A 24,528-nucleotide genomic window follows, 5' to 3' on the forward strand; every position below is an offset into this window, starting at 1 on the left:
GGTCCCAGTTCTCCACAAGGCTGGAGTTTTACATCAATAATTCTCTGAAAGACAACCTGAGCTGTGTGGAGACATCTCTGGCACCTCCACTGAGCTGCTCCTGCGTCCCACCCTGCTCTCACACAGAGCCTTGCAGACCCTCAGTGTGTGCTCTGTGGGTCTCCTTCACACACCCACCCTTAAACTGCTGCTGCACGAGCCAGCTGCATCCAAAACTGAAATTAAAACTATTCCTTTCAGCCTGCAGAGGAGAAGGCTCCAGGGAGAGCTCAGAGCCCCTGGCAGGGCCTGAAGGGGCTCCAGGAGAGCTGCAGAGGGACTGGGGACAAGGCCTGCAGGGACAACACACAGGGAATGGCTCCCACTGGGAAAGGGGAGATTTTTGTGGGATCTTGGGCAGGAATTGCTCCCTGGCAGGGTGGGCAGGCCCTGGCACAGGGTGCCCAGAGCAGCTGGGGCTGCCCTGGATCCCTGGCAGTGCCCAAGGCCAGGCTGGACAGGGCTTGGAGCAGCCTGGGACAGTGGAAGGTGTCCCTGCCATGGCAGGGGTGGCACTGGATGGGCTTTGAGGTCCCTCCCAACCCAAACCATTTCATGATTTGTCAGCTGATCCAACCACAAATTCCCATGGCTGCACCCTCAGCTCTGGTGGACTTTGGAGCTGGAAGGAAGAAAAACCTCCTGGCCACGTGTCCCTCTGTCCTGCTTTTCAGGAGCCTCTTCTCCCCCTCCCACCTTCCCCCAGCTCCTCTCCACCCAGGGCACTCTCTGGGGTGATCCCTTCTAAGAAGTTCCCTTCTAAGAAGTTCCTTCTAAACAGTTCCAAGAGATGGTTTGGTGATGATCCATAATGACCCTTCCTGCTCCCACCTGCAGCACAGACAGCCCTGGAAGCCCAAAAAATCATTCTGTGGCCCTGAGCCTCCCCCAGGCATTCAGTTTCCTCAAGCAAAAGTGGACCCTGGTGGTTTTGCCACAAAGCACCAGCAGGAATTCAGTTTTTAAGTTGTCCACATTAATTTTGGCCCATCCCCTATGTTTAAGAGATTATTGCTTAAGATCCTTTCACATTTTTAAAGCAGGTATTTTACTTATCCAGTGGAAGATACTGAATGTGCATCAGCTATTTATCCCCTAAATCTTAAGCCTTAAGCCTTAAAAAAAAATATTAAAGTTGTGTATTGCAATGGAAAATCCAGATACAGATAAACCCTCTCATTTAAACTTGATCCTGGGCATTTTTATTCTAATCTCTGATATTTCTAGAAGATTCCCTTCATCTCCCAGCTTCCTCTTCCTGCAAATGTCTTTTTATATTCCCTCAAACATTGCAGAGTTTCACAATATGAACTCCCACTATTGAATTAGAAATTTATTATGAAGAACACAAAAGAGCTTGAACCAGGGATCTGTCAGAATATAAATAATTTTCCAAACGTGATTTTTGTTCTTCCTGCACAACTAATAACACACTGGGCACTTAAAATGAGAAAATTAAAAACTTTTTTCCATTTGAATCTCTTCTGTTTGCTGTCTGAATTTTGTTCAGTTGTGACAATCAGATATTCCCCAGTTTATTTCTGTTTATGCCACAATCAGGTTCAATAAAATCAATCTCAGCCATATGCTGCTGTGGTTGTAATTGGCACTACAGGGGAACATTTAATTTTCATTTCTACCTTAACTTTATTTCTATCTGACTGTTTGAAAAAAAAACACTGGCAAAAACCTTATCCTGGTTTGATCCAAGGGTGGGAAAAGCCACTCATGGGGCTGGCTGAGAAAATAAAAACCTTTATTTGGAGATGTTTCCTTGTGGCCCTTCTATGAAATACAAAACAGAAGCCATTTGTGGGTCACATTTAAGGTGTTTTTAGCTGGGACCACGAGCAGCAGGCTCCTAAATTTCCACTCAGTCGAGCTCAGAGTTAGGACAGAGCCATCCACTCACAGGAAAGAATTCCAGTGAGGGTTATCTGGTGGTTTTTGGTATTTCATTTTGCATACAATGAGGAAAAATGACATTTTCTCCTCCTACTCGTGCTGTGGACATCCCACAGCCACAGGGCCTCAACTCCTCCAACTTCAGGCTCTTGTGTACAAAAACTGCAAAAAATTATTTTTCTCCGATTTCTTTGCATCATCTACAAGCTCATAACTGGCAAAGAAATAATCCCAATCCCAAAGAAATAATCCCAGAAATAATGCCACTGTCAGCTGCAGTCACACACTGACGTGGTTTCATCAGAACCAGCCTGCAACTGGGGCTCAGCAGGAGCTTCACCTCCCCACTGCATCTTTCAAATGCACTTAAAAATCCTCCCAGGGAGGTCTGGAAGCCAAATTCAGTTATCAAGCTCCATTTCATATTGATTTTAGTTAAATTATGTGAAAAATTCCCTCTGGGTTGAGATACCTTTAATTGTCCTCTTATTTTTTTTTTTTAACCCCAAAGATTCCTGGCATGAACCATCTGCTGATGGCAACAAAATGAACCTCATCATCCCAAGAATTTGCACATTTCCAGAAAGCCAGATTTAAAACAAGGGACAGAAGACAATGAAGAACTCTGCAACCCCAAGACTCAGAGCAGTGAAGTCACAACTAAGTGCAACTGGCAGCACCTCCCCATTTGCTCTTGCTTTTGTCAAGCTGGAATTTGCTTTCAGCCTTGACAAATTGCAGTCCCCTGCTCCTCCAGCACAAGCCTGCCAATCCTGTGTGCCAGCCATGGGGAAACTGGGATGGGAAAAGCTCTCCCTGCTGTTGTGGTTCTGTTCTTTGCCATGAAGAGCTGGGAACTGGAACATCCTGGAGAGCAGAACCCTTTCGGACCACAGCAAGAGCTGGGCTCAGCACTGGTGGTCACTGGGATGTCCCACAGCTGCACTGGGAGCCAGCTCTGGCCACCTGCAGTCTCCAGGTGGTGGCTGCTCCATCCCTGGAGCATCCAAGGCTGGTTGGGCAGAGCTCTGAGCATCCCTGGAGCATCCAAGGCTGGCTGGACAGAGCTCTGAGCATCCCTGGACCATCCAAGGCTGGCTGGGCAGAGCTCTGAGCATCCCTGGAGTACCCAAGGCTGGGCTAGGCAGAGCTCTGAGCATCCCTGGACCATCCAAGGCTGGGATGGGCAGAGTTCTGAGCACCCAAGGCTGGTTGGGCAGAGCTCTGAGCATCCCTGGAGCATCCAAGGCTGGCTGGGCAGAGCTCTGAGCATCCCTGGACCATCCAAGGCTGGGATGGGCAGAGCTCTGAGCATCCCTGGACCATCCAAGGCTGGGATGGGCAGAGCTCTGAGCATCCCTGGAGTACCCAAGGCTGGTTGGACAGAGCTCTGAGCACCCTGATCTGGTGGAAGATGTCCCTGCCCATGGCAGGAGGTTGGAATTAAACGAGAATGAGCTTTTAGGTCCTTTCCAACCCAAACCATCCTGGTCCAGCTCCTGCTCACATCAGGGTGAGATTCCCTTCCATGGGCTCAGGTCGCTCACTGCAGCCCAGTGCCTCACTCAGAGGAGTCCTAAAAGAACCTCCCCATGCAGAGCCGCCCTGGGCAATGGCACTGCAGCTCCTCCAGCTCTGGAACTGCCTGATCTGGCTCCCCAGGGTGCTGTGTCCCTTCACTGCTCATCCCCTTTTCATTCCCACATGTCCCCAGACACCTCCCTGAGCAGGGACACTGGGGACAGCAAGGACCTGTAGTGTTCCTCAGCCCAGGACCTGCACCTTGTGCCTGGAGCAGCACCTTCAGAGGGACCAGCTGGGGGTGGATGTGTCACTCAGGCTCAGGAAGGAGTTTGTTTGCTCCACAGTTTGTAAGAGCACTTAAACCTCAGGCCAGACTATGAACCACGGCCTAGAACCAGGGACACCAAGGACCTACAACCAGGGACATCAAGTTCTGCTCTTCTACCCTGCAAGACCAGGGTGGGGCAGGTCTGATCAGGGGCTGGATGAGGCCCCCACTCCATCCTGCACAGCTTGGGGTCAGTGAAATCTCTTTTCTACCTTTTGCTCTCTTTCCTCTGCCCTTTCCCTGATTTTTTTTCAAACCTTGTCCTCGATGAACAAGAAAAATCCTGCAGAGCAACACAATCCTTGTGCAGCACTTGAGGAGTGCCCAGCCTGGGGTGGGAGGGATGCTCAGAACAGGAACTGCCTGATCCTGCAGGTTTGTGTTTCCCCAGGTACAACCAGAAACCTTCACTCTCCACCAGCTGAAATAAAGTTTGAGCTCCCCCAGGAGCCCTGGCCTGGAGCTTGACACCAGAATCAAGAATCAGACTGGTTTAAAGTTCCTTTTGTTGTCTCAGGATATTTATCTAGGGTGAAGAAGCCAAAGATTTTTATTTTTTGCCCTAAGAATGACAACAAACCAGCCCCCAAGCCCAGAGAAAACCTGCTAGAGTAGAGAAACACCACTTTGTGCATGGCATTGATGGGTGCAGGACATGCTTGAGCTTCATCCAAACACAGGGAAACAAAGCCCAGGGACTCCAACGTGACCTGGATCAACCCAAATCTCACCCAAGCATGTGCTCATCCCTCAGTGTTCCTGCATGGGAGCCACAAACCAGGATGCAAAGGCCCAGCAGAACAGTGGGAATATCACACAAAGCAGGGAAATCGCTGGCAGAGTGAGAGAGGCCCAGCACATGGGTTTAGCACAGCATTGTGACAGGAATGGGCTTCCTGAGGCACAGAGAGAAGGAAAAAAAGGCATTCAGAGGCTTTTGGTGTGTGCTGGCTGAGGGGCATCTGTCACAATTCACACCAAGTCATGGCTCTGGATTTACAAATAATTTTCCAGCCACGTTTCAGTTCCAGTGAAAGGAAAAGAACTTCCTGCAATGTGTTTATCTGATTGCCAGCAATTTCCATCGCAAGGCAGACGAAATAAATAAACACATATTTCTATTTATTATAAATAAATAACAGACTCCTGAGCATCTCAGCAGCAATCACTATCATATGGCACTTTTTGCAGCCCATTTTTCCTTGGGAATGGGCTGGCTTGGGCAGCACAGCTCAATCACAGGCTGCTTTTGAGTGCCTCATGCTGTTGAATACACCACAGAAATAATTCTCCTACCAAAGCAGGGGAAAAGGTTGTAAATTCTGATTGTAACTTACATGGCTGTTGAGCAAACTGCTTTTGTGTGATGTAATCCCTTCATTTTTTTGTAGGTTTTCAATCGCCATTTCAAGCTAAAGAAAAACGTGCACAGGAGAGAGAGAGAGAAAAAAAAAAGGAAAAAGAAAGGAAATCAGATAGTTAGCAACAGCCAGGATTATTGTTTCTTTATTATTATTTGAATGATTAATGCTTTATATCAACAAGCTGATGAAAAAGAGGCAAACAGATGTGGATGGAGCTGCAGAGGCGTTACTGGGACATGCAAATGGACACACAGCAGGAATCCCCACAGGGGTGACAAAGCAAGGCCAGGGGGGTTTATCTTCCACTAAAAGCACTGCCTATTTATTTAAAAAAAACCAATTTCCCTCCTCTTTTTCTCTTCCTGCTGAGAGCAAACCATCACCAGGCAGATCCACTGCAGAGATTGGCTGCAGAGCTGGACCCAGGACTTCCAAGGAGAGCTGGCAGTAATGACTTGGTTACTGTCACCCCTTCATATTTTGTCAAAAAACCTAAAAATTAAATAAAGCTGGGGTGCAAGGAGAGTGCATGAACTGGAACGGTCAGAGGCTGGCTGCAGAGTTGTACCCAGGCTTTCCAAGGACTGCTGGCAATAATGACTTGGTCGCCTCTTCCAATTTTGTCAAAAACCCTAAAAAATTAAATAAAGCTGGGGTGCAAGGAGAGTGCACAAACAGGAATGGGTGAGGGCTCTCTGCTGCTGAGAGCTGCAAAGGGAAGAAGGCAGGAGCCAGCTTTCAGTTGGGTGAGTTGTCCCCCAGAAGCCAGGATGGAACATTTGGTGCTGCCTGAGCTGGTTTCTATTGATCTCAGAGCAGCCAAGGTGAGGCCTTCTGCCTCCTGAGGAGCCCCTCAGCCCCTGGCTGCCTCCTGCTCCCCTTCAGCCCAGCTGTGGCTGCTGCCTTGTCCCTCAAGCCTCTCCTGAACCCTTCTTGTCTTCATTCTGCTGCTGGGGCAGAACCTGGGAAGCTCCTTTAGCAGGTGGCTGCTGGTCCCAAAGCTCCAGCGCTCCTCTACAAGCTTTTTTCGAGGAAAAAAAAATCCTCAAACCTCCCCAAACCCCACATTAGAGCCTGGCAGGAGCAGAACCTGTTTGTCTCCAGCAGATGTTCCCAAACCTCCTTTGGGGTGTCCCAAACCCCGTTATCTGTGCCCTGGCAGGACAAGCACACAGAACCTGCAGCAGAGCTCTGCTCCCTGTCCTCAGTTAACACCTTGTGGGCACACCCACAAAGATCTGCAGATGATCTGTCCATGGCCTCCTGCCCACGCTGACAGCCTGCACTGACTCACCCCACACTGGAGATTAGGGCTGAGATAAACCCAGCCCTTCACAAAGCCAGGCTCTGTCACAGCAGGGTGGCAGAGCAGAACAGACCAAACCCAGCTTCTGAAGGGACATCCAGCCACCACGGGCACTGTGCCACATCCACTGTGAAGGTGGCACCACCTCCAGCACACTCCTTTGGTTCCCACCCCGAACTGGAGTCACTTCTGGAGGGGTTCTCACCCAATTCAGGCTCAGGTTAGTGGGGTTTCACTGCCTCACATCTCACCCAGTCCAGGCTCAGATTACTGGGGTTTCACTGTCTCACATCTCCCCCACTTCAGGCTCAGATTAGTGGGGTTTCAGTGCCTCACACCTCACCCAGTCCAGGCTCAGATTAGTGGGGTTTCACTGCCTCACATCTCCCCCAGTCCAGGCTCAGATTAGTGGGGTTTCAGTGCCTCACATCTCCCCCAGTCCAGGCTCAGATTAGTGGGGTTTCAGTGCCTCACACCTCACCCAGTCCAGGCTCAGATTAGTGGGGTTTCACTGCCTCACATCTCACCCAGTCCAGGCTCAGATTAGTGGGGTTTCAGTGCCTCACACCTCACCCAGTCCAGGCTCAGATTACTGGGGTTTCAGTGCCTCACATCTCCCTCAGTCCAGGCTCAGATTACTGGGGTTTCAGTGCCTCACATCTCCCCCAGTCCAGGCTCAGATTAGTGGGGTTTCAGTGCCTCACATCTCCCCCAGTCCAGGCTCAGATTAGTGGGGTTTCAGTGCCTCACACCTCACCCAGTCCAGGCTCAGATTAGTGGGGTTTCACTGCCTCACATCTCCCCCAGTCCAGGCTCAGATTAGTGGGGTTTCACTGCCTCACACAGTGATGGACCATCAGGAAGCACAGCCTGAGTGCTGACACAGCCTTCAGGAAATGAGTCAGAGGCAGAGGGAGACCCAATTTCCTTCCTCTGCTCAGGGGCTGTTTGAGCAGCAGCTCTGAGGCAAGCACAGAAATGCTGCCTGGCCTTTTGCTGCTGGCAGCTGTCCCATCCTAAAGGACACCTTCATCTGCAATAAAAACTGCTACAGGGGAAAGACCAAAAGCTCTTCGGCAGCTCTGCAGGAAGGTGAAGAGCTCTGAGCACCCACTTGTGGGAGGTCTCAAGGATTTCCTCTCTTGGTCCAGACTAATTTAGGTGAAGATTAATAGTGCTGCGTTGGCACAGGTATGGAATGTTCCCTGTGCTGTTTCAGCCCATCTGGTGGAGCAGAACATTGGTGTTCCAGCAGAGAGGGAAGGTTTCCTAAGAGGTTTCCTGAAGTACCTGAAGATTTTTCTTTAGTGCACACACAGACTTTACCAAACACCTCTCAGCCTCCTGAGGCAGCTCTTGGACCACCGCTAATCCTGAAGTATTCCCTTGTTTCCATTCTCCTCTGGAGGTGCCCTCCAAGCCCTCAACACCTCCAATCCCTCTCCTTCCCCACCACTGACCACTCTGATGTCCATCCCCAAGGCCAGGGCAAACCCTTTGGCTTCCCTGGCTCCATCTGCACGAGCTCTGCTTCCCTTTCCTCCCACAGAGCTCCCAATCCTGCCCCACCACGTTCTGCCAGAGCCCCTCTGGCCTCTTTAACACCTTTCCCAGTCTCTCTTTAGGCTGGACACTAAAACAGAAAATAAAGTTCCTGCCCATGGATTTGATTCAGTCCCTGCTCTCCTCAAGCCCCCCATTCCTTCTGGGGGGTGCCCAGAGCAGCTGGGGCTGCCCCTGGATCCCTGGCAGTGCCCAAGGCCAGGCTGGACAGGGCTTGGAGCAGCCTGGGACAGTGGAAGGTGTCCCTGCCATGGCAGGGCTGGCACTGGGTGGGCTCTAAGGTCCCAAACCAAATGACTCCAGGATTAGTTCCAAGCAGTCCAGGCTCTGCTCCATCCCCCTCTGACCCTGGTCTGAGCTGGAAGGACTGACAGCCACACACAGCCACAGCCCTGGACTGCCTGCCAGGCTCTTTCCCCCCTTTTCCAGCCCTTCCTCAGATTTTGTGTTAAAATATCTTCAGAAAGCTCATTTGGACATGCAACAGAGGGGATTTATCTCAGACATATTTCCATAAAGGTCACTTTCTAAGGTCTGGGGGTTTTTTGTTTGGTTTTTGTTTGTTTGTTTGGGTTTTTGTTGTTTTTGTTTGTTTTTTTTTCTGAACAGCCTTATCTCATGTAATAACCATCAACTAATTCCATTCATGGGATATTTCTACTGACATATTTTCCACTTGGGCTTTTATATTGTGCTCATCACCATGGAAATTACAAAAAACCCCAAACCACAACAACACCAAAAAAATCTCCCAAAATCCAAGAGTAAAATTGTGCAGTTTTGTAAGATGCAGTCCCACACAGGTGATGCTTCCAAATAACAATTCTGAGCAAAAACCAAATGGTCCAGTGCTAATTTTTAACTATGAGCAGTGAAAATACACACAGAGACAAAATTCTCACCCAAGAAAAAAACCTCAGCATCTGTCATTTTCTCTTCCACCCAAACCAAGGACTTTTCCCCTATGCCTACCCAAGGCAGAGCACATTTACTATGGGACCAGAACAACCTTTCAAGGCACAAAGATTCAAAAAACATAAAATTTATATTCAAAAGCTCAGTGGAAAAAAAAAAAGCACAACTTAACAGGCCAGATTTACATGAGTTCTCAGCAGCAACAGCTCCTGTTTTTCTCCCTAGTGATGCTGCTCACATTTTAAATTCTGGCTACGTACCCTAAATTACACCTACACCAGTATTTATATTTATATATGAATGCATAAACACACAGAAGTCTGCAGAGGGAGGTGAGCAGTGTCCCAGGAAATGAGCTGCAAGCTCTCCTGGCAGCTGCTGAGGGCTGGGAGATTCCCAAATCAAAGCCCTTACTGCAAAAAGGCTGTTTTGGGTGAAGAGCTGTGAGCCCTCAGTCCCACACAGCTGTGCTCCCAGCGCCTGCCACCTCAGCTGGCAGCTGGAGGGACACGACTGAAAGAAATCAGAACTTTAAACCGTTTCTGTTTGATCAATATCACCCCTAAAAGACATTTTCTAAACATATGGCAAGGACAGAATACACAATGGTGTAGGGGATATACACACAAAGGCTTTTTGATCACTGTGCACTCAGCATGATCAGCTTGACATAACTTATGTGCCAATTATCCAATGGGTTAAGGAAGAATTTCTCAGGCCTCTTCATAATTGAAGACATATTTCAATCTTTTGGGTAAGCACGTGCGAGATGTTTGACTCAGCAGAAAATGTAAATAGAGACAAATTTACAGTAGAAAATGTAAACAGAGACAAATCTTTAAAAACCAAAATATTTTGTTTGGGAGGGGAAAAAAACCCAAACCAAATCAAATGCTTTATTAATATTTGCATGATTAATGCTTTCTCTTCTCCAATGCTGCTGATCATTTCAGTGAGCTGAGCAAGAGGGACAATCCAAACTGAAGAATTAGTGTAGTACACCAGTGTCTATTCTCCCCCTTGCACTCATAGCAGGTTACAGACATAAACAGTGATAATGCCAGGTCAGTTTAATTTGCTGAAGGCTTTTCAGTTCCCTTGGGAATCATTGCTGGCCCCCGAGCTGTGGTGCCTGCAGGGCTACATACCGTTGCTGGAGAGGAGCGTGAGGTGTGTGACAGAGAATGTCTAGAGTTCTCCAGCCCCCCATGAATGAGATAGGCGCCCGAGCCGGAGAGGATCTGACTTCCCCCAATGTCCATGGTGATGCCCACCATGTTGTGAGAGGGAATGGCTGTAGGAGAGGATGTCGCTGTAGTCACCTGAGCTCCTCCTCCTCCTCCTCCTCCCTGCGCTTCGAAATAGGGCGCGGCGCTGGCGGGGGCGTAAATCTGCGCCTCGCTGCTGTAGGAGTAGGCAGCTCGTCTGTGCAGGGGACAAAAGAGAGGAGCTGGCAGAGGGAATCCTGTGCTGGACAGCTTCAGAAAGCTGGGTGAGTGTCAGAAAACCCCGGGTGTTATAGGGTAGCCCCTGTGTTCACCACCGAGATGATTCTTGTTCGTAGGCATGGTAAGGTGGGAACAAGAAACACACCACCTCCATCATCCCTCAGTTGTTTCTTAATCCAACAGAGACTAAAGAGCAAAACCAAATTAACCTCTGTAATCCCATTTTGTCCATTTCCAAATAAAAATTTTCCTGTTCCCACTGTAAGATTATTCTTGTTGTTCGTGACCCCATAAGCATGGTAAGGTGGGAACAGAAACATACCACCTCCATCATCCCTCAGTTGTTTCTTAATCCAACAGAGACTAAAGAGCAAGACCAAATTAACCTCTGTAATCCCAATTTGTCCAATTCCAAATAAAACTTTTCCTGTTCCCACTGTAAGATTACAGCCCTGCTGAGGGTGGCAACCCCAGAGGCATAGGTAAGTGGGAAGAGAAAGCCACAAAGCTTCTCTGTGCAGGGGACAAAAGAGAGGAGCTGGCAGAGGGAATCCTGTGCTGGACAGCTTCTGAAAGCTGGACAAGTGTCAGAAAAACCCCAGTGTTATAGGGTAGTCCCTGTAAATTATAGCCCTGCTGTGGGTGGCAACCCCAGAGGCATGGTAAAGTGGGAACAAGAAAGCCACACCACACCTCCATCATCCCTCAGTGTCTCTTAATCCAACAGAGACTAAAGAGCAAGACCAAATTAACCTCTGTGATCCCATTTTGTCCATTTCCAGATAAAATTCTTCCTGTTCCCACTGTAAGATTATTCTTGTTGTTTGCAACCCCATAGGCATGGTAAGGTAGGAACAAGACAGCCACACCAGACCTCCATCATCCTTCAGCTATCTCTTAATCCAACAGAGATTGAAGAGCAAGAACCAATTGGCCTCTGTAATCCCATTTTGTCCATTTCCAAATAATTTTTTTTCCTGTTCCCACTGTCCTCGCCCACATCAACAGATGCTGGTAAAAATTATTTTCATTTCTTTTTTTGAGAAGTAAGGGTAAATGATCCAAATCAAAAATAAGAGTTCATTGTTCGAGCCAAATGACTTACAGAAAAGAGGGTTTGTTACAGATAAGTAATGTCATAGCTAGCTCTCATAATTAAGAGAGAGATATTTTGTAAATGAGCCACGTGTCTTGTAGTCATGGGGACTCCCAGTGCTGAAAACCTTTTCCTTATTCAAAAAAAATTATTTTAAAAATTATTTTAAAAAAATTATTAAATTCCTTATTAAAAAAAAATCTTTGTTGTAATTTTTGTTAAGGTTTAATAAACCTTTGAAACTGTAAAAGTGAGCAGCTGTTTCTCACAGAGGGGTTTGCTCTCTTGGAATGGGATCGATCGGCCCCGCAGCACCAGCTCACAGGGAGGGCAGTTCCTTGTGAGGAACTGGGGTGAAGAAGGCCAAAAGGAGGCACAAAATGGGGCACAGCAGGCAGGAGGAAGAGGAAATTCTAAGAATGGAGAGGCCTGGGCACAGCTGTGGCTGCCCCTGGATCCCTGGAAGTGTCCAAGGCCAGGCTGGACCAGGCTCGGAGCAGCCTGGGAGGGTGGAAGGTGCTGGGGAGTTGGAAGGAGATGGGCTTGAAGGTGTTTTCCAACCCAAGCCATTCTGGGATTCCTTGACTCTATAAAATCTTCCAACAGCCCCTTTTTCCTCTAGAAGTTCCACTCCTAAAGCTGCCCACGTCACCACACAAAGCCCTCAGCACGGGGAGAGCCAGGCCGGGATTCCCTGGAGAACAGCCCCTCCATGAGGACAACACCCCCAGGGCTGGAAACCACCCTCACACCCACCACAACAGCTGAAGCAGCTCCTCCTCTTCCTCCTTCCACGGTGGGGCTGGGGTGGAAGGAGCCTGGGGGAGGGAAGGGCTGGGAGTGGGGCAGCTCAGAGAGGTCCTTACATGGTTCCGTTGGTATAAACAGCTTCTCCTCCTTCCACATACTGCACCTGGGCTGGGTACACGTGCTGCACAGACTGCACCTGCAACGGGCAGCAAGAGGTCAGGGATTGCTCAGGAACTGCTGGTTAAACTGCCCAGCTCCAGCCTTACCTTAAAAAAAAATAAAAACTAAAAAAACAATGCAAAAAACCACACCCTCCCCTCCCCTCCATGCTTAGGAATGCCCAAGAAAGGAGGGTTTTATTGTCAAAGGTCAAGTTAAAAGAGATAAAAAAGTGGTTGCTGCATGAGAAGTGGAAACAATGGAGCTGGGTTTCCTCTGGACACGTGTCTTGGGGCTGACTACCAGGGGTGAGCTCATGCTGCAGCCTTTCCTTCAGAGGGGAGCCTGGCAGCAGTGTCAGGCTGCACCCCAGATCCTTTTTTGTTGCTCTGGGAGGGAAGGAATTGCCCTCTGTCAATTTTTTCTCCCCCTAGAAATGGGGAAACCAAACAAAAAATCACTAAAGGAAAAAAATTAAGAGGGTCAGACTTGCTGTTCACATGGAGCAGCACCACATCTCCCTGGTTTCTTAGGAAACAAGCCCTGGAAAAGGCAAAGTTCAAACAAATAAAAACACTTGCACATCTCTCTGGCACCAAACCTTTCTATGGAGCCACATGCTGGCAGTAAATTTGTTTAAATTAAAAAAAACCCAAACATTTTATCTCTAAAAAACATCTTTACCAAAGGATTTAATTTTAATTTAACTTTGATTTAATAAATGCTTTTAAATTAAAGTTGAAAGCATCCATCAAATCTTCAAATACATGAAAGGCAACTGCTACAGCAAAGGTTCTTCCTAAACTTCAAATATCTTGAGAGTTTCTTTTGTCATCAGTCTAAGAAGGGAGAGAGCTGGAGAAAGTGATGCCAGCCCTCTGACTGCCCACAAGTCTTTAATTAAGATTTTTCTAGATGTGGCACAGTTTCAGAGGTGGGACTGGGGACCTGCTGGTGCAGGGGTGTCTGTCCCCAGGGTTCATTACCTGCTGTGGAACCTGCTGGACTCTGGGAACAGAGATTTGCTGCATCTGTGCCCCTTTGGGAGCGGAGCCCGTGGCCTGGACCAAAACCCTCTGCAAGAAGAAGATACAGGAAGAGACAATTTCAGTCCATGGCACAGCTGAGCCAGGTGTTCCCTGCCCAGATTTCATGGCCAGCTTGCCTCTGACACCAGCAGCAGCAGTGGCATCCTGTGATTAGTGTCCCTGTGGTCCCCACCCTCCCCGTGGGGTGCACCAGCCTGACCTCAGCCCCCTGAATTTGGGCAAATTTCTGACAGGAATCATCTTCCCACGAAAGGAAGCAGCAGTTCATTGATAAGCTCAGCCACAGCTGAACAAGAATCACTCCTCACACTCCACATTGGCCACCAAGTTCCTCCTCTAAGAGCTGCTCAACCCAAGCACACTCTGCCTCCTGCAACAAGAAATCCCAGCCAGCTTCTGCCAGCACCAAAGCTCAGGGGTTCTGCTTCTCCCTGCAGTGCCACCAAGGGCACAGGGACATTCCTGGCACGTCCATCATCCCTGCCTTACACTCCCCTTTCAGTGTGAGGTTGTCAGGACATCTCAGAGTGCCCAGCACCTTCAGGTGCAGCAGCACAAACCTGGGGATGTGGTGGATGGAGAGAAGGGATGCAGTGGGAGCAGAGCCAAGCATCTCCATGGCCTCTCAATCCTTCTCCAAGGAGACACATCCTTTAAAAACACCCAGGAGATTGGGCCAACAGAACAAAGAGCCAGAAAACAATCCCAGAAGCAACCTTGAGAACTACTGGCTACCTGGATATTTATGATAACCATCATAAATAACTTCCATGGATAACTACCATGATATTTATGATTTTTAGCCCTCCCAACATATCTGCGTAACAACCAGAAATCCAGTTCCAGCAGAATTACAGGTTTATGACAATTGCCCAGATCTCCAGGCAGCTGCTCCACCTGCAGTCCCCAGGCTGCATTCCCTGGAGATCCTGCACTGAGCTCCTACACTTATTTCAGCCATCAGCTGGCCTGTTTTCCCTCACCAGTGCAGGGTGGGCACATCACAAGCCCTTTTTGAAATCAGACCTTGGCAGTGCCACCTACATCAAAGACTCTTTCCTTTCTCCTACTTTTTTCCCATCTTCTGGCACTGCTTTTGCCAAATGCCACATCCCTGGCTCAGCTCACTGCCTGTCCTGTGCTCTGCTGTCACCTTCCAGCCAAGATAAGGAGTCGTCCCCAACCTGGAAGGTGAGGCCATCCTGCTCAAACCAAAAGGGGCACCAGTGCTCAACGACCCCAAGGGCTTCAGCCTCACACCATTCCTGCTGGCAGCAGCTCATTCCCAGGGTTTTCTTTGTCCTGCTGGGGAGAAGGAAGGCTCTGGCTGCTCCTCCTCTTCAGCAGTCTTCACTATCCCCTGGATTTTCCTCAATCCATGCAGTTCCACTTGGTGCTCCAGCACAGGCAGAAGCTGGGTGGGTGATTTCATAATCCAAAGGTTTTCCAACCTTTGCTCACAGCCAAATCCACACTGTGATCCTGGGGACACCTGGCACTGCAGGGCACTGCTGTCCCCACCCCTGCCACAGCAGCAGGGAGCGCTCTCCATGGGTGGGAAGGCTGGGAGGTGACAGCAGCACTCTGGATCACCCCCTAGGAATGTCCATGGCTCCTGGAGAGTCCAATATTCCTTCAATTCCCAATCTTTAATTGCTCCTTTCCATCAGCATCCAATGGCAGCTGCTGCCGCTCACTTGGGAGCTGGAGAAGGGTGAGCTGAGTTACACCCACCCATCCTCTCATCCCTCCAGCTTCCTGAGCCAGAAATTTCTTTTGCAAGTTCCCCAAAAGGCAGAAAAAGGAACAAAACCAAACCAGTTTCACTTAACCCTTCCCATTTTGCACTGGGTGGTTCCTGTTCATCCCTTATCTCCTGTTGGGCCTCCCAAGTGCAGCACATTCATGGGCACTACCCACAAATGCCCCTCTGCAAATTAAAATGCTGAGATCTGCCTACCCGAGGAAGAGACCATGGAATGGTTGGGTTGGAAGGGACCTCAAAGCCCATCCAGTGTCACCCCTGCCGTGGCAGGGACACCTTCCACTGTCCCAGGCTGCTCCAAGCCCTGTCCAGCCTGGCCTTGGGCACTGCCAGGGATCCAGGGGCAGCCCCAGCTGCTCTGGGCACCCTGTGCCAGGGCCTGCCCACCCTGCCAGGGAGCAATTCCTGCCCAAGATCCCACAAAAATCTCCCCTTTCCCAGTGGGAGCCATTCCCTGTGTGCTGTCCCTCCATCCCTTGTCCCCAGTCCCTCTGCAGCTCTCCTGGAGCCCCTTCAGGCCCTGCCAGGGGCTCTGAGCTCTCCCTGGAGCCTTCTCCTCTGCAGGTGAGCAGCCCCAGCTCTGCCAGCCTGGCTCCAGAGCAGAGGGGCTCCAGCCCTGGCAGCATCTCCGGGGCCTCCTCTGGACCTGCCCAGTCCTGTCCATGCCCTTCTTGTGCTGGGGACCCAAACCTGGCCCCAGCAGGGCAGGGGAGGCCAGGGGGGCAGAGCAGAGGGGACAATCCCCTCCCTGAGCTGTGGCCACTCCTCCGTGGGGGCAGCCCGTTGCTCCTGCATCAGCTCTGCCCTCACCTCTCAGCACTGTTCCACCTTCCCCTGCTCTTACTGCCACCCCAAACAATGACAGCAGGAAATTCACCCAAGCAGACACCCAGCTGGCACAAAGTGACCCCTTTGGGCACCTAAACTAAACCCCAAACCCCAGCTTTTAAAACTTGCAGCACTCAAACCCACAGGACATCACCTTTATCAACAGGTTGTGCCCACCACCTCAAGGAGCTGATTCAAAACCTGCTCCCCACTATCAAAACCTGGGATTAAAATAGGCTGGCACAAAGTGACTCTTTTGGGGACCTAAACTAAACCCCACACCCCACCTTTCCCATGTGGATTGGCAGTGCTCAAAGCCACAGGACATCACCTTTATCAACAGGTTTTCCCCACCACTTGAAGGAGCTGATCAAAAACCTGCTCCCCACTTTCAAAACCTGGGATTAAAATAGGGTGGCACAAAGTGACTCTTTTGGGGACCTAAACTAAACCCCAAACCCCGCCTTTTAAAGCTTGCACGTGGATTGGCAGTGCTCAAACCCACAGGACATCCCCTTTATCAACAGGTTGTGCCCAGTACCTCAAGGAGCTGATCAAAAACCTGCTCCCCACTATCAAATCCTGGGATTAAAATAGGCTGGCAAAAAGTGACTTCCTTGGGCACCTAAACTAAACTCCAAACCCCAGCTTTCCCATGTGGATTGGCAGTGCTCAAACCCACAGGACATCCCCTTTATCAACAGGTTGTGCCCAGTACCTCAAGGAGCTGATCAAAAACCTGCTCCCCACTATCAAATCCTGGGATTAAAATAGGCTGGCAAAAAGTGACTTCCTTGGGGACCTAAACTAAACCCCAAACCCCGCCTTTTAAAGCTTGCACGTGGATTGGCAGTGCTCAAACCCACAGCACTTCACCTTTATCAACAGGTTGTGCCCCCCACCTCAAGGACCTGATTTAAAACCTTCTCCCCACTATCAAAACCTGGGATTAAAATAGGCTGGCACAAAGTGACTCTTTTGGGCACCTAAACTAAACTCCAAACCCCAGCTTTCCCATGTGGATTGGCAGTGCTCAAACCCACAGGACATCACCTTTATCAACAGGTTGTGCCCAGTACCTCAAGGAGCTGATCAAAAACCTGCTCCCCACTATCAAATCCTGGGATTAAAATAGGCTGGCACAAAGTGACTCTTTTGGGCACCTAAACTAAACTCCAAACCCCAGCTTTCCCATGTGGATTGGCAGTGCTCAAAGCCACAGGACATCACCTTTATCAACAGGTTGTGCCCCCCACCTCAAGGACCTGATTTAAAACCTTCTCCCCACTATCAAAACCTGGGATTAAAATAGGCTGGCACAAAGTGACTTCCTTGGGCACCTAAACTAAACCCCAAACCCCAGCTTTTAAAGCTTGCACGTGGATTGGCAGTGCTCAAACCCACAGCACTTCACCTTTATCAACAGGTTGTGCCCCCCACCTCAAGGACCTGATTTAAAACCTTCTCCCCACTATCAAAACCTGGGATTAAAATAGGCTGGCACAAAGTGACTTCCTTGGGCACCTAAACTAAACCCCAAATCCCACCTTTTAAAGCTTGCACGTGGATTGGCAGTGCTCAAACCCACAGCACATCCCCTTTATCAACAGATTGTGCCCACCACCTCAAGGACCTGATTTAAAACCTTCTCCCCACTATCAAATCCTGGGATTAAAATAGGCTGGCACAAAGTGACTTCCTTGGGCACCTAAACTAAACCCCAAACCCCAGCTTTTAAAGCTTGCATGTGGATTGGCAGTGCTCAAACCCACAGGACATCCCCTTTATCAACAGTTGCCCCCACTACCTCAAGGAGCTGATCAAAAACCTTCTCCCCACTATCAAAACCTGGGATTAAAATAGGCTGGCACAAAGTGACTCTTTTGGGCACCTAAACTAAACTCCAAACCCCAGCTTTCCCATGTGGATTGGCAGTGCTCAAACCCACAGGACATCCCCTTTATCAACAGGTTGTGCCCACCACCTGAAGTAGCTGATTAAAAACCCTCTCCCCACTATCAAAACCTGGGATTACAATGCCTCTGCCAGGGAAAGCAGGGCTCTTCTCCATGGCAACAGCATCCCCAGCTGTGCATACGTTACCTGCTGCGAGGCTGGCACCGCCTGCACCACTGGTGCCTGCGCCGGGGCCGACGGGTGAAGAGCCACAGAAGCTGCTGAGTCTGATCCACCCTCTGGACTCTGCATGCTCCCTGCTGGGGACAGCACAGGGACATCAGAGGGGACAGCGCAGCACAGCCACACACCCCCGACCCATTTAAAGCAGGGGTAAAATCCCTGGGGAATATCCAGAGGGAAGGGAGGCAGCTCCCGTCCCACACGCAGGGCTGGTTTTAGTCCCTGGAGCTGATTTTAATGCAGAATTATGTGAAGGAAAATGAAAGTTGCACAATTGTTTCACGGAGAGGAGAGGGAAGGAACAGAAAATGCACTTCTATATTTAACTGAAAAGCGGTGTTGGAAAATTATTGTGTCACAGTGAGCATCACACATGATTGGGAAGAGCAGGGGCATATTTTTAAAATAATTTCTCCCCCTCTGCCTTATCACGTTTAACTACTGCCAAAAAAAGCTTTTAACCAAACCTACATTTCACTGGAAAGGGGGGTGGCCAGCTTGGGTTTATAGCCAGAAAAAAAAATCAAGGATGAAGAGCACAAGAACAGCAATTCACCATCATTTTGGACCCCCTGAAGCAGCATCTCCACCCTCCCATCCCTGCCCTTGCCCCAAAACCTCACCAAGGTCCCCAGACAGCCACAGCATCACCCTCCCGTGCCACACAGCCCTGCAGAGCTGATGGTGCCCTCAGCATCCTCAAATCCTGAGTGCCAGCTCTCCCTCCTGGCACTGTCCCAGCCCTGGGGACACCAGGGGATGCTGAGACAGCACACAATGGCATTTTCAGGGTTTTTTTGGGGTGGGGGAGCCTTTTTTCCTCGGTTTCTTGTGAAACTTCCTGCTTAATAAACTATTTTAGGAGGGTTTCTGCTGTCACTTCAAAATCAAAAGGTTAAAAACATCCAGATTTTGGGCAGTGCCATTTCTGCTTTCCTGGCCTCACTGCTGAGCTTCTAAACAACATTATGATGGCTTTTATTTCCCTTCTCCTGCCATTATTTAAACTTTTCCCTCACCTTTGTGCAAATTAGGAGGAAAAAGGAAAAAAATGAGGAATTGAAGGACATTGGACCTGCTAATTTGTATTCAAAAGAAATGCAAGGGGGGGTGAAGTTACAGAATTTACCTGAGTATTCATTCAGCCACCAACAAAACCCCCCAAATATTAAAATTCTCCAAAAACCGGGTTTTTAAGTGTTTTTTTCCCAATAGTCCATACTCTCATTAGCAAATTACAATTACTGTCCCAACCTTCCCAAAACCCCAGAGCTTGCAAATAATTTTTCTCCCATCTGGGAGAAAAAAGTAGATACAGAACCCACAGAGTCACAGCTACCAGATTAATCCAACAGGCCAGAAAGAAGGGAAATTCAATCAATATTTATTCCTGTGTCCCCCCAGGCCCCTGCAGCTGCCCTCAGCTCCCCCATCCCTGCAGCTCTGCTATAAAAAGGCAGCACCTGCCTCTCCCCATCACTGCCTCTGCCTGGGTTTTAGCCAAAACCTCCCTGGGAGAAGATTCCAGTTGCAACAGCGCCGTGGGATCAGGAAAATAAAAATTCTCCCAGTAGATTCCAGCTCCTTGCCTGCTCCAGCCCCAGATTATCTGCAATCAAACATTCAGGCAGCTCTGCTGGGTTTGGAATGCTCAGGTGGAGATGCCTGGGCAGGAGAGGGGGGCACTTTTACCACATCTAGTCCCCTAACTTTTCCAAAAGTGTTGATTTTCTGTCCCTTGTGCCCTGGGCTCTGGTTTGCAGCTCTCCAGGGTTTTCTGAGTAGCATGGTGAGGTCACAGAAGAGAGGTGGGTGAGGTGACAGAGATATTTTAATCATCTATTAATGGTTCTGGCAGGGTCAGCTCTTGGCATTTTATGTCTACACAAGGTCTCCTTTGAAGTGCAGCTATAATCAGAAAAGAACACTTGGAAAAGATGGACTTTGATGATCCTTGTAAGTCCCTGCCAAGCCAGAATATTCCCTGATTCTCTGATTCAAATCACCAACAACTCATCTTTGCTGGCACTTCTTGTCTTCTGCTTTCCCTCAGTGGCCACAAGAGAGCAGAGAGACGTGGGCAGGGTGGAAGGTGAATTGTTTGCTGCCAAAAGAAACCCCAGTGTGATTTTCATGTTTGTTCCACGAGGCAGTGATGACAGCCATGCCAGACACAAAGGCTCCCAGCAAATCTGCAGATGGCACTTCCAGACAAGGTAGACAGACAGAGAAGTCCTGGACTGCCAAGCCACAAGTAACAGGACTTGTTATTATTTTATTTATCAGTGCAACATCCTGGAGAAAGAATAATTCACTCCTCATTAAAGCCATCCTGCACTTCCTGAGAACTGCATTCAGATCCGTGTGTGCCATCTGCTCTGGGTAATTTGTGCTGATGAAAAGCTGACAGCACACACAGAATTCCTGTGCTCCCAGAAACCAGCACGAGGTGCTGCAGAGCTCTGCTGATGCCCTGGCAGCACGGCTGCCAAGCCAGCTGGCACCTGAGCCAAGGCTCCAGAGGGTGGAGAAAGCATCGGCGGGCAGGGAGGAGAGGAAATGTGGCACCCAAAGCCTTGATCTTTCCCCTTCACCTTATTTTTGTTTTTTAAGAACAGGTCAAATGAATCAGAGGTGGGGCTGGCATGGGTGGTTCTCATGGGGTATTCACAGAATCCCAGAATCACTGGGTTGGGAGAGACCTTCAAGGTCATCGAGTCCAGCCCATCCCCAGCACCTCAACTCAACCCTGGCACCCAGTGCCACATCCAGGCTGTGTTAAACACACCCAGGGATGGTGACTCCACCACCTCCCCGGGCAGAACATTGCAGAACTTTGTCACCCTTTCTGGAAAAAACCTTTTCCCAATATCCAACCTAAATTTCCCTTGGTGCAGCTCGAGGCTGTGTCCTCTGGTTCTGTCAGTGCTGCCTGGAGAAAGAGCCCAGCCCCAGCTGAGCACAGGCACCTTCCAGGTGTACCTGAAACCCTTCCACGTTTCAGGGAGTTGTAGAGAGTGATTTAGGTCTTGTATTTCCATCATAGATTGGTTTGGGTTGGAGGGACCTTAAAGCCCATCCAGTGCCACCCCTGCCATGGCAGGGACACCTTGCACTGTCCCAGGCTGCTCCAAGCCCTGTCCAGCCTGGCCTTGGGCACTGCCAGGGATCCAGGGGCAGCCCCAGCTGCTCTGGGCACCCTGGGCCAGGGCCTCACTGCCCTCACAGCCAGGAATTCCTTCTTCATTTCCAATTTCTAATCTAAATCTGCCCTCCTTCACCTTAAAGCCATCCCCCTTGTCCTGTCACTGCATGGCTTTATAAAAAATCCCTCTCCAGCTCTCTCAGAGCAGCTTTTGGACATGAAAAGCTGCTGCAAGGTCTCCTCACAGTGCATTTATTCAGTACAGTGGCATGTGCCAATGTGAGAGCACCCAGGGCCAGCTCTGGCATCAGCCCCTCCTTCCCCAGGCTCTTTTGGGGTGCAGGGGATGCTGCTCCATCCCCTCCAGGTGCTGATGGTTGGACTCGATGATCTTAAAAGTCTTTTCCAACTGAAATGGTTCTAAAAGTACATCCTATAAATACATCTATAAATAAATCTGATTTAACATTTCCTGTACCTCTAGCCAGTCATTTTGCTGTTGGATTTTTACGCCCCACATTTAAATCCCCTTTGAGGAGAAGTTGTTAAGCCCATTTAGGAATGGCAAGGACAGGGCCAGTGGATTTCTTACCCATGGAGGTAATAACACCCACCAGGCTTTACTGGGAAGCTTAAATGTAAGTAGCTATAAAGAAAAAACAACTTTATCCCAGAGGTCAAATAACTGATTGTTGTTAAAACTAACCAAAAACTCACTGAGGATCTTTTCCTTTCCCTCATTTAAATCCCAGTACAATATTCTATTTCAAAAGTCCTGCCAGAAATAAAAGGATGTAATAAAGGAATTTTATCCTTGAAGGATCTCCTCCTTTCCCCCCACTCCCCCTGCAAATTTGAACATAGAAAATATTTTGAAATGCTCCTCTTATCTCTGTTTCCCCAGCGTTTTGGAGCTGCTTTAGGCAGGAGAGATGAACAAAGGCAAGGCCATTTACACGGAGGCAAGGCTGCCTTATGAATGAAACACAGTTCATATTGTTTCCATGCTTACCAAAAACTGTTAAAAGCAGGCATGTAAGAAGAAATAACTGCTCTTTTTTTTTTTTTTTTTTTTTCATAGCTTGCTGTTGCCACCTTAAAGGATGGAGAATTCCATCAACCAACAAGGGCAAAATCCATCCTAGCCCCTCAGGAAAGTCTCATGTGTGACAGAGCCAGAATCCCACCCCATTTATTTTGATTTAATCTCCTTTTCACTTAGCAATTTTCTCTTTGTCATTAGCTACCCCTCTGCCCTAGCTTCTCTGTGTTTTTACCTTTCATTTCTGCTTCCTTGTCCCCCATCCCAGAGGCTGCCAGGATTATGGGATAGATGAAAGGTTCATGTCCCTGAATTCCCTGCAGAGGCAGGGACAGGAGCATCCCCCTCATTCCAAGGAGTGTCCAGGGGCCAGCTCTGAACGTGCAGGTGCTCTGCGTGCTCACAGGTGGTATTTTCACACTGCCAAGCTGAGTTTTTCTCAGCCCTCAAGGCTTGTCCTGCTCCTCCTTGTCCTTCTGAAAGGCTCTGACAGAGATCAGTGCTTGAGAACCACCTTGCCTAGGGGAGGATTTGTGGCTTTTTTAGGAGTGGGAAAATTGAAGCACAGGGAAAGGGAAGCATCCTGTTCAAGGTCACGGAGCGAGCTGGTGGCAGCACAGAAATAGCACCCAGAAGTTATTAGGTTTTTTTTTTCCTGAATTTCCTTTCCTGTCCCTGCTGTTTGCTTGGATACCCAGCTAGCTGTGTGTAAACAGAAGGTTTCCAGAGGCAGCAGCCTCCTTATCTGCCTGATTCATTCAGTGATGATGCAACCTGGAATCCAGATGTCTCTGATGCCTTCCAGGGCCCTGGTGGCCCCTGTGACATCACCAGCCACGCCGAGCAACTTGAAACTTGTCTCTCCCTGAAATGCCAATGCACTGAATAAATGCACTGTGAGGAGACCTTGCAGCAGCTTTTCATGTCCAAAAGCTGCTCTGAGAGAGCTGGAGAGGGACTTTTTATAAAGCCATGCAGTGACAGGACAAGGGGGATGGCTTTAAGGTGAAGGAGGGCAGATTTAGATTAGAAATTGGGAATGAAGAAGGAATTCCTGGCTGTGATGGTTTGAGGCCCTGGCCCAGGGTGCCCAGAGCAGCTGGGGCTGCCCCTGGATCCCTGGCAGTGCCCAAGGCCAGGCTGGACAGGGCTTGGAGCAGCCTGGGACAGTGGAAGTGTCCCTGCCATGGGTATTGGAACAAGATGAGCTTTAAAGTCCCTTCCCACCTAAACCCTTCTGGAATTCTCACCAGGGTTTTATTCCTTCTGCATGGTCAGCCCCATCTGCTCACTTCCCCACAAAAACTGATTTTTTTTTTTTTCTCTTCATCCCCCAGTGAGGAGCCCTGGAACTGAGAAAATAAACGGTGGATGCTGCTGATCCGTGTGTGACTCACCAGAAGCTTTGTTAATCATTAATTAGCTCCTCAGTTTGCAAAGTGCCCAGCGCCAGGGGCTGCCAGAGGCCACAGCCACCTTTGAATGGCTTCTGTCACCCCTCCTGTGACAGAGCTGCAGGTGGGATAAACCTCTCTGTCTTAGGCCAGGTCTAAGAGGAGGAAGCAAAGCTTGGCTCTGGGGGAAGCAGGAGGGCTGGCTTTTGAGCCAGGGAGCTTCTGCTGAGAAGATGCTGCAGAACACTGGGAAACTCCCTGGCACAGGGCACCCACGGGCTCTGCCATGCAGGAGATGGATTTTATACATTTTCCCCTTAAAGAAATAAAGATATGTAAATAGAAGTCCTAAACATCCCATAGGAACCAAGGCTGTGCCAGTCTCACCTTTGATTTATGTAATCTGCTCTTTAAAAAGTTAAAAATAAGGTGGGGAAGAAGTCCTATCCCTGTCCAGTGATGTCCTGGAGAATAAAAACCAAAAATAATAAAACCAAAATTGTAGTGGCCACAGAGTTTAACAGGAGCCATCAGCTCCTGAACCTCAAACACAAATAATTTTGAGGCCTCAGATGTGGAAGGAGTTGTGGTGATCTGAGCCAGAACAGGGATCAGGGCAATGCTTGGTGTGTCTGCCTTTGCTGAGCTGGTCCTTGCTCTGTGGCAGAGCAGCCATCCATCCATCCATCCATCCATCCATCCATCCATCCATCCATCCATCATCCATCCATCCATCATCCATCCATCCATTCATCATCCATCCATCCTT

General features: G+C 49.2%; 1 protein-coding gene across 7 annotated transcripts in view; it reads right to left on the reverse strand.

Moving 5' to 3' along the window:
• LOC119712547 (DNA-binding protein RFX2-like) overlaps positions 1 to 24,528 on the reverse strand; it is a 79,034-nt gene that overhangs the window by 14,175 nt on the left and 40,331 nt on the right. The window contains exons 1-5 of one of the 7 annotated variants that reach the window (XM_038163901.1): positions 14,631 to 15,026; positions 13,384 to 13,473; positions 12,355 to 12,434; positions 10,093 to 10,369; positions 5,134 to 5,208 (exon numbers count right to left, since the gene is read on the reverse strand). In XM_038163901.1, coding sequence (XP_038019829.1) covers positions 5,134 to 5,208; positions 10,093 to 10,369; positions 12,355 to 12,434; positions 13,384 to 13,473; positions 14,631 to 14,729 — 621 coding nt within the window. In that variant the 5' untranslated portion in view covers positions 14,730 to 15,026. Of the gene's footprint in view, positions 1 to 5,133; positions 5,209 to 10,092; positions 10,370 to 12,354; positions 12,435 to 13,383; positions 13,474 to 14,630; positions 15,027 to 18,142; positions 18,256 to 24,528 lie in introns of those variants that run through there. The other 6 variants (XM_038163900.1, XM_038163904.1, XM_038163899.1 and 3 more) reach the window with 6 other exon arrangements.

Source organism: Motacilla alba, chromosome 28 (genome assembly GCF_015832195.1).
Source record: "Motacilla alba alba isolate MOTALB_02 chromosome 28, Motacilla_alba_V1.0_pri, whole genome shotgun sequence".
Taxonomy (NCBI): domain Eukaryota; kingdom Metazoa; phylum Chordata; class Aves; order Passeriformes; family Motacillidae; genus Motacilla; species Motacilla alba.